Below are 9295 nucleotides of genomic sequence, written 5' to 3'. Positions count from 1 at the left end.
GTTTTTACAAGATCTGATAAAGATAATATATGGCTCTCAACCTTTTTTAGCCCCCAATAATTAAAAGGCCTGTTATTTTTGCTATAATCATGACAATGCATAATAATAAAACCTTTTTATTACAAGAAACAAGTGTTAAAAACTCTAATGCACAAAATAATTCAAGGCCTTTCTGAAAAGCTGCCCATCTATTATGTTTAAAAAAAAAAAATTATTATACAGTGCTGTATCTAGTGTCGGGTAATATGTGGTTTTCCAAAAATAAAATCCAAATAGATTTACATAAAACCTAAAACAAAAGGAATACAATTCTGCAACAGTGGCAAAATAAAAGACGGTAAACATTCTAAGATAGATTAAATATGACTTTCACATAAAAAAAAAAAAATATTAAAATGTTACTTTTAATAGATTCAGCCTCTCTGACATAGCCAGAAACAGAAATCTATGATGTGTCCTCTTTTATAGGCCTATAATGTAGTTTGATACTAGACTACTTATGAAAACATCCTCACACATATAGTGAAACATGCTGGAACTTGACTTGATGAAATAAACAAGGCAAATCAAGTTTCGCTAATGATCATGTAAACAGGTTTCATAACAGAAACCGTGAATTCAGGTTGTTTGGCACACTTTTTCCAAGTCAAATAGCCTACGTGTCCCAATAATCTCTGAAGTCACCCTATATGGACAGCCAACAAGGAAAATACACCTGTGTCATATTTATTAATGTATTGTTGGAAATGTAAAATTTGTGAGGGACGGTTATATATTTACAATACAGAAATATAATGGACAGAAAAACAATAGTCTATGGAAAGTCCCCAGGAGGTTTAAAAACAAGCGCGAGCGTGTGTGCGCGCGCAATGAGAAGCAGACTCACAACTCCTCAGGAAAGATTGTCCCTCAGATCAGGAAGTAGAAATCATTTTTGATCCGTGAGCGTCTACAAAACTCTTCCAAACCGAAAGCTTCTGAGGAGCTTCGCTTTATTCTGCGGACGTTTTACGGGATGTATCATGTATTCGAGTGTGTGGTAAGTAAGTTACACTAAACTATCTTATTATGTTGTTGACTAGACACCACATCATGTAATTATTCCTCATCTACACCGTATGCTTCGCGACGCAACCTACAACGTCTAGTTGGTTTGGTTTGCAACGTGCATTAATTCGCGCGTTGTGCGCGTGCAGCCTTTACAGATTTGCAGTAGCCTACAGGTGAGGAGGTGCGATATTGTAAACTGTAACCGTAAACTGTAACATTTATTCAACAATCCGAGGCAAATTGTTACAGATATAAGTAGATTTGAGGTTGCTGTAGCAGTGATTTTTCTTTTAGCTAGTTTCAAAATCGTGTTTGTTGCTGTTCATGAATTGTGCAAATCTAGTGTGACAACTTACCCCGTTGACAATGTTGTGTCAATATGTCCTGCTGGCCATGTTTTTTCTTGGGTACCAACAATGGAAATATAAAATAATGACTTCTGTAGTGTAGTCAAGTCTTACATGTTTGTATCCATGCTATTTCAAATGATGTTTAAAATATAGGCTATAGCCCCAGTCTCTCCTACCTAAAAATAAGTTGTAAATGTTAATGTCTGGGTAACAGTGATGGAACATTTGACAGTAGCCTAGTACTTTGATATGGTACTAAATGTTTACCATGGAATTTTAAAGTGTTTGACATTCCTTGACGTTGCATATGGGACTCATTCTTTCTTTCAAAACATTTAATTGCAAAATGCGACTCAAAATGTGTCTGGCCGTACCAGCATTTCAGTGGTCACTGATTAAAATTCAATGTAGCCTACTGTAACTCGCCAAAGAAAGCTTGTTTTGTTTGTAACCAAATGACCAATGACCGCAAGCCTAGGAAAAATGAGTCACGTCATTAGCTGGCACCCTGGCACACAACACACATCAGCTCTGGAAAAGGGTTTTGCTGGATACACATCAGTTTCTTGTGGTAGACTTGTCGAATAATTGTTAGATTGGACAGTTGTTTTTTGGATCAGCTGATGTCTCTTAAAATTGAAAGCAAGATACCAGCAGACTTGGATAGATTGGACATCTATTAAAAGATGGTTTGCATTGGCATTTTGAGGAACCAAATGAAAATGTGGCAGATGCCACTGCTGTTGTTGCTGTATTTTCATATTCAAATAATAAAAATTGGACTTCAAAAGTAATGGTTCATAAAAACTTTTTTTTTTAAACAACCTGCACGGGTATAGTTTTCATTTTTTTTATTTAGTTGTTTATGTTGTTCATGTATTGCAACAATTCAGTGAATATTATAAAATGATATCTTCTGTTGCACTCAATATGTTGTCTTGTTCCTTTTCACTTGTTTACAAGTTCACTTGTAAGACAAGCAAATTGAAGGATGTCTCCCAATCTGTTCCTGAAGGGGTATTTCATAGATCTTCAATCAATGATGACATCTTTAAAATGAAACTGCAGCTTTTATCCTGAAATATGTCATATTGGAACGTCAGAGAGACTGCAGATCCAGGCGGCATCACCAGCAGCATGGAGGAGCAAGATGGTAAGAAACCTTTCTACATTTAACAGGGTCCGAAATTAATCTCAAGCTCTCACAGGAGGACACAGTAAAGTTTGTTTGCTTGTTTATTTATATATTCTTTTTTAAATAATTAATGTCTATTTTTAACTTATTTTTAAATTATTGTTCTAAAATATTACATTTATTCATTTTGTTTTGATGTATATGATTTTTTTTTAATTAAATATAACTTTTTATTTTTAAATTATTATACATTAATATTTTTTTATTTTTAATAATTTATTCATTCATTCATTCATTATTTAGATTATATCACTAAACCTTACGATATTTTTTTAATTCATTATTTAATAGTTTTCCCTCTAAATTTGGCACATTTGGCACTTGGTCTGGCAGTACTTGCAAAAAAATATTAAAATTGTAACGTCTCCAGAACATCACTTTGACAGTGATTCATAGCAGATCCTCTAACAAACTGTAAAAACAGCGACATTTTTCTCTGTGAAGACATACTGAAGTCAGAGAAACTTCCTCATTGTTTTACAAATTGTCAGACAGTGCAGAAACAGAAGTCTGGCAGTTTGTGGATTCATTTAATTTGTATAATCATAGCACTATAAAGGTTAATATTTCCCTCTGAGAGAAACACCAGCGACTTCACTGTGTCATGTAAGTAAGGAACTGATATAGTGATACTAAGAGTGAATTCAATTCGGCCGAGTGTACCTTGTAAGAAGCAGCATGTGTGTGTTCCTTTTTAGTTGTTCATTTCACCCCTCTGAAACCTTAAACAACATCAGTAGTGCAGTTCTGGTTCAAGGAACTTCACAGTCTGAACAGTATATTTAGAAATATGAACTGAAACCCAGCTTTACTTCAGATAGGTGTTTATTGCATTGCTTGTCATTTCCTCTCACATGTACTCAAGTTTGATTGTGGGGTTGGGGTGTGTGCTTGCATTTCATTTGCATTATTCAATATTTGCATTCAGCTCTCACCCTTTAGTCAAATCTGGATACTGATTAATTCAAGGTTGACCACAGATTCATATAGAGAAATAACTTCCCTTCCCTCTTGCTTTGTCTTCTCTTCTCTGATGACAGAAATTATAAATAAATTGTATATTAGGAAATTAATAATGTTTATAAAACGGTGAATCCTTGATTCTGATTGGTCTAGAGCTGTGCTTTATTCACGATAAAACACGGCTATGACCGCTTCACCTAACGGTTCTATTGATCGCTGTGCAAGCAACATTGCGGTTCTATGTTGGTTTTATTTGAGCTTTCATGCATTTTACACATTGGAATGTTGTTGCTGTTCACGCTCAAGCACTATTTTTTTTTAGGAAGGCTTTTAATGATTTTACTTCAAGAATGTTGAACTAATACATTGTTTTTTAATTTAGAACTGGAACTGCTTCATGTTTTCGTAACAGTTTCTTGTTGAATCCGGCATTGAACTCGTGGAGATTCTGGAAGCTGTCTTCCGTCAAATGCGCAGCACAGAGAGCTAAATTACGATTGTAATTTACAGGAACATAGTCAAACATAAATTGTACGTCCGTGGGAAGCCTGAACACAGAAGACCTGACAGCTGGGTGAACACAACACACTTTCGATGAGCCGCAGAAATATGGCCATGCCCTTTTTTGCATATTCCGGAGGAAGGATTGATACCGTATGGGTTAGTTACATATAAAAACCCGTTGTAGTCCCATTCAAGTCGTTTTTGTAGGCATTAACTTCCTGATTTTTAAAAGACAATATCTCTGCTTACATTGAACTTTCAGCGCTGTAACTTTGCAGATACTGTTCATGCACCAACAGCAACATTACACACTATTTAAAATGAAAAAAGTGAAATCGCAATCAACCACTCCTTTAAACCTTTTGATTAAAATGTTTTTTACATTTACAAATGTAGTCACATGTGCCTCAACTTTTGACTGGCATTCAGCCAATTATAACATTAATTTAGCAGTCCAATGAACTATATTCATCTTTGGCCATCCCTATAGATGTAATATACAGTGACTTCTTGCAAAAGTTGCTGCCTTATGTTTAACTACTTCAAATGACTTTTTGTTCACATCATTCTATACTTCATATGCCATAATAATGGCAAAGCAAAAAAAGCACTTTGTGACAGCTTTGCGAATTTATTAAAAAGGAAAAATTTAATCAAATACATTGCATAAGTATTCAAACTCTTAACTCAGTGTTTAGTTAAAGCACCTTTAAAGCTACTTTTATGGTATGATGCGAAAAGCTTTGCACACCCGCATTTGGCGATTTTCTGCCATTTATTTTGTAGTCATCCCAAATCTGTGCTTTGATACTGTCTCTGAGCTCTACAGTCAGTAAAATTTTTTGCTTTGTTATAATGGTGAATATGGAGTGTAGATTGGTGTAAAGTTTAACATAATGCTGCAACATAAAATGCGACAAATAAATTTAATGGGTGTGAATACTTTCACAAACCACTGTATATCATTTCTGGGTTGCACTGTGTTGCATTCTGCCGGAAAACAGATGAAGTAAGCATCCCCTGAAAAACAGTCAATATCCCTCCAGAGCTGAAATCTCATGCCGTAGGTGTTGGGTTTCCTTTTCCTTGCCGGCTCAGCATCAGCAACACCGTTGCCATTAGCAACAGTGACTTCGCGTGCATCCATCGGTGTGTGTTAGAGCAGCGTGGCTCATGTCTGAGTCCCGTCACATGTCTGTGTGTGATTGAGTATGTCGTCTGAGCAGCGCTGGTCTTGTGTAATGGTAACACATGCTGTAGAAAGAAGCCAATGTGCTAATCTGGCTTAGTGCGCCTTGAGCTAGCTGCAAACGCAATCTGAGGTCCTCTTGGGAGGGACAGAGACACAGCAGCAGGCCAGAGTGGGTTGGGTTTCACTCTTTAATGTGTTTGCAGTGTAAGATAACCTTGCCATTAAGGACAGCATGGAGGGAGGAGACGGGATTCTCGTTCTGTGAAGCATCTTTCTGCTCTATAGTCAGGTTTAAGCTCCAGGTACTGGATGTACTTCAAGCTTGTGGATTTGTGACGGACAGTAATGAGATGATTGCCGGATAGATCCGTGCAGAATGATAAGGTATGTGTAGCTGACAGCGCTCGGCATGTTTGGATTGTGGATGTCTTGGTTCTTTCCTGCGTTTCAGGTCAGTGTTCATTGTGGGAATTGGGTTTAACGAGAAGTGATAGTGTGGAAAACCGTTCATTGACTCTTTATACTTTCTTATGCCTAGCATTTTTTTTTGTTTAAGGGAATGAAGTGGTAATAAAATATGGTGAAAGTAATGAAAAAAGTTCAATTTGGAGGCCTTTGATCTAGTTAGCAGAGGTTGAGTAAGTGTTAACACTTTTTATTTATATGTAAATGGGTGTTTAGGGGGTTCTGTCATTAATTACACATCCTTGTGTCGTTCCAAACCCGCAAGACTTTTATTCATCTTAGGAACACAAATGAAGTTCCACTTGAGTCACGCATGGATCACTTATGATGACAACAACCTTTTCGGGTCTTGAAAGTGGTAGTTGCATAGCTGGCAATGGAGGGACCGAAAGCTCTTAGATTTCATCGAAAAAATCATCATTTGTGTTCTGAAGATTAACAAAAGTCAACATGAGGGTAATTAGTAATTAATGACAGAATTTTCATTTTTGGGTGAACTATCCCTTTATACGTGTCTTAATAGTATAGTTCTTTTCACAATACATATTATTTAAAATTTAAGAGGTTTGCATTATCAAATCTAGAGTTGAATACTGATATTTGTAAGGGTTTGAATACATTTAACATATCTTGATATTTGCGTATTTTCATTAATTACAGTGAGGAAAATAAGTATTTGAACACTTATTTTGCAAATTCTCCCTCTTAGAAATCATGAAGGGGAAATCAAGCTGAAATTTAAATTGGAGATGCTATTAAAACATCTTTTGATTTCATATAGCCAGCAAAATCATTGCAACTGTATTGTGAATATTCAACCTTTTGCTCATCCCAATGTTGACCGTGAGCTCTCTTTATTTTTATCTTTACACAAATAGATCAATTAAGGTCATTTTTACCTTTTACACACATATCTATTGTTCTGTCGGTTAATTATTTGATCATTCTGTCTATCCATCATTCTATCTTTCTATCCATCCGTATGTTTGTCGCATTGTTGTTTTTATCTAAAGCAATAAAAAAAGATGTTGGTAATTGAAATATAAAATAAAATAAAGTATAAATATTAGATTAAAACAAACTTAACAATACATTTTATTGAATTTATTATAAAAATCAGTATTGAAATATGTGTATTCTTATCCTACAACTCTCCCACTTTGTCTACAATTTTGGATGAACTTTTTCTCTGGGCTTTTTGTGTTCATTTTTCATTTACAATCAATGATTTAAGGTGACAAGCGAATTTGGAATTGCAACAAGTTGAACTGTGTTAATGCTCATCTTTCCTTGACATTAGGAGCATCTTAAATACCTTAAAATCTGTCTATGTTGTCAGCTTGCTGGTTTCAGAACGAAGCTATTGCCTTGGCTTTGGTTTCTCCTCCAGGCTGATTTGGTCTGGGCGATACGTGAGCTGAGACCGTATTGATGCAGGCTGGATTTGTTCTAATGGTTACCCTCCCTTAGGCTTTCTCCAGCCTCTCGTCATCAGAAAAATGTTCTCAATTATTCATATGAGCCTTTTGTATTAAAGCACACAGCCATACCGGCACTTACCCGCAGGTCCGGCTCCTTTACATCAAAGCAGACCTGATGTTAATGGAGCAGCATCTGCTGATGGCCACATTCACCAGATAAATGTTAAAGGGCTCGATGAACTAATGTGAATAATAGGAGGGATTGACTGATTTGACCTTCACTTGCCTCTTGGATTGATATCATAAAACTCCCATTTACTGTCTAGCTCGGTGTTTCCCAACCCTGTTCCTGGCGGCACACCAACACTGCGCGTATTCTTTGTCTCCCTTATCAAACACACCTGATTCAACTCATCAGCTCATAATCAGATGGGTTAATGAGCTGATGAGTTGAATCAGGTGTGTTTGATTAGGGAGACAAAGAATACGCGCAGTGTTGGTGTGCCGCCATAAACAGGGTTGGGAAACACTGGTCTAGCTGATGATCTACCCATAGATATTAACAAAAAATATTAAAGGTGCAGTTTAATCCAATAAAAATATGTCTTTCTGTCTAACGTTCTGTCTATCTGCCTGTCTTGGTTCTGTCTATTGGTTCTGTCTATCTGCCTGTCTATCATTCTGTCCACCGTTTTGTCTATCTGCGTATCTATCGTTCTGTCTATCTGCCTGTTCACTGTTCTGTCTATCTGTCGGTCTATCATTCTCTCCACCATTCTTTCTATCTGCTTGTCTACCTGCCTGTCCGCCTTTTTGTCTACCTGCCTGCCCACCGTTGTGTCTATCCGCCTGTCTATTGTCCTGTCTATCAGCCTGTCCACCATTCTGCCTGTCTATCATTCTGTCCAGCGTTATTTCAATCTGCTTGTCTATCTGCCTGTCTATCGTTCTTTCTATCTGCCTGTCTATCTGTCTCTCCACGTTCTGTTTATCTGCCTGTCTATCATTCTGTCCAGCGTTATTTCAATCTGCTTGTCTATCTGCCTGTCTATCATTCTTTCAATCTGCCTGTCTATTGTTCTGTTTATCTGCCTGTCCACCATTCTGTCTATCTGCCTGCCTATCATTCTATCTGCCTGTCCATCGTTCTGTCTGCTGTCTACCGTTCTGTCCATCGTTCTGTCTCTCTGCCTGTCTCTCTGTCTGTTCGTTATTCTGTCTATCTGCTGTCTATTGTTCTGTCCATCACTCTGTCTATCTGCCTGTCCATCGTTCTGTCTACCTGCCTGTCTATCTGCCGGTCTATCGTTCTATCTTTCTGTATGTCCGTCGTTCTGTCTGCTGTCCATCGTTCTGTCTCTCTGTCTGTCCATCATTCTGTCTACCTGCTTGTCTATCGTTCTCTCCATCGTTCTGTCTCTCTGCCTGTCCGTCGTTCTGTCTCTCTGCCTGTCTCTCTGTCTGTCTGTTGTTCTGTCTATCTGCTGTCTACCGTTCTGTCTATCTGCCTGTCCATCGTTCTGTCTACCTGCCTTTCTATCTGCCGGTCTATCGTTCTCTCCATCGCTCTGTCTATCTGCCGGTCTATCGTTTTGTCTCTCTGCCTGTCCGTCATTCTGTCTATCAGCCTGTCTATTGTTCTATTATTCAACTATTCTGTCTATCGTTCTGTCTATCTAGTTCATTTAAAAATGTCTTGTAATGTGACAAATAGATTTTTCAAAGTACAAAATATTTCATTTAGTTTGTAAAACAAAACAGGTGGCAAACCTACATGCTTAATAATTACAAAAGAATGATCAAAATGCCATTTAAAAAGCTTTAGATGTAGTTTAGCATGTCACACCACAGAGCATGTTAACTATTTCATGCAAACTACCAATATACATGCCTTTTTTGACTTTGAGTGTGTTTTGTGTCCAGACTGTTGCTTTTGTTGTTTGCTATTAGAGCTGCATGCTTGCGTTTAATATGCATATGTACTCGTGAGCATCACTATCTTCCCGATCTCACTCTCGCCCAGAGTAGGTGCTCTTTACATCAAAGGTAAACGTGGAAAAGCACGGCTCCGCAAATACACCCTCACCAGTCCGGGGGGAAAGGCATGTGAATTCTTTATGAGGCTGACCTGATTCCCGGCTGCTCCCTCTCCTCC

At 37.5% G+C, this 9295-nt stretch overlaps 1 protein-coding gene across 3 annotated transcripts in view; it reads left to right on the top strand.

Moving 5' to 3' along the window:
• Positions 1-880: 880 nt before the first annotated feature.
• Positions 881-9295, top strand: part of lrrk1 (leucine-rich repeat kinase 1) — a 70234-nt gene continuing 61819 nt past the window's right edge. The window contains exons 1-2 of one of the 3 annotated variants that reach the window (XM_039672224.2): positions 881-1039; positions 2416-2553. In XM_039672224.2, coding sequence (XP_039528158.2) covers positions 2484-2553 — 70 coding nt within the window. In that variant the 5' untranslated portion in view covers positions 881-1039; positions 2416-2483. Of the gene's footprint in view, positions 1040-2415; positions 2554-5278; positions 5639-9295 lie in introns of those variants that run through there. The other 2 variants (XM_039672385.2, XM_089129705.1) reach the window with 2 other exon arrangements.

This window comes from Pimephales promelas, chromosome 1 (assembly GCF_988280905.1).
Source record: "Pimephales promelas chromosome 1, fPimPro1.hap1.1, whole genome shotgun sequence".
NCBI classification, from domain to species: Eukaryota; Metazoa; Chordata; class Actinopteri; order Cypriniformes; family Leuciscidae; genus Pimephales; species Pimephales promelas.
Note: the sequence above shows the minus strand (reverse complement) of the source record. Positions and strands in the feature narration are given on the sequence as shown.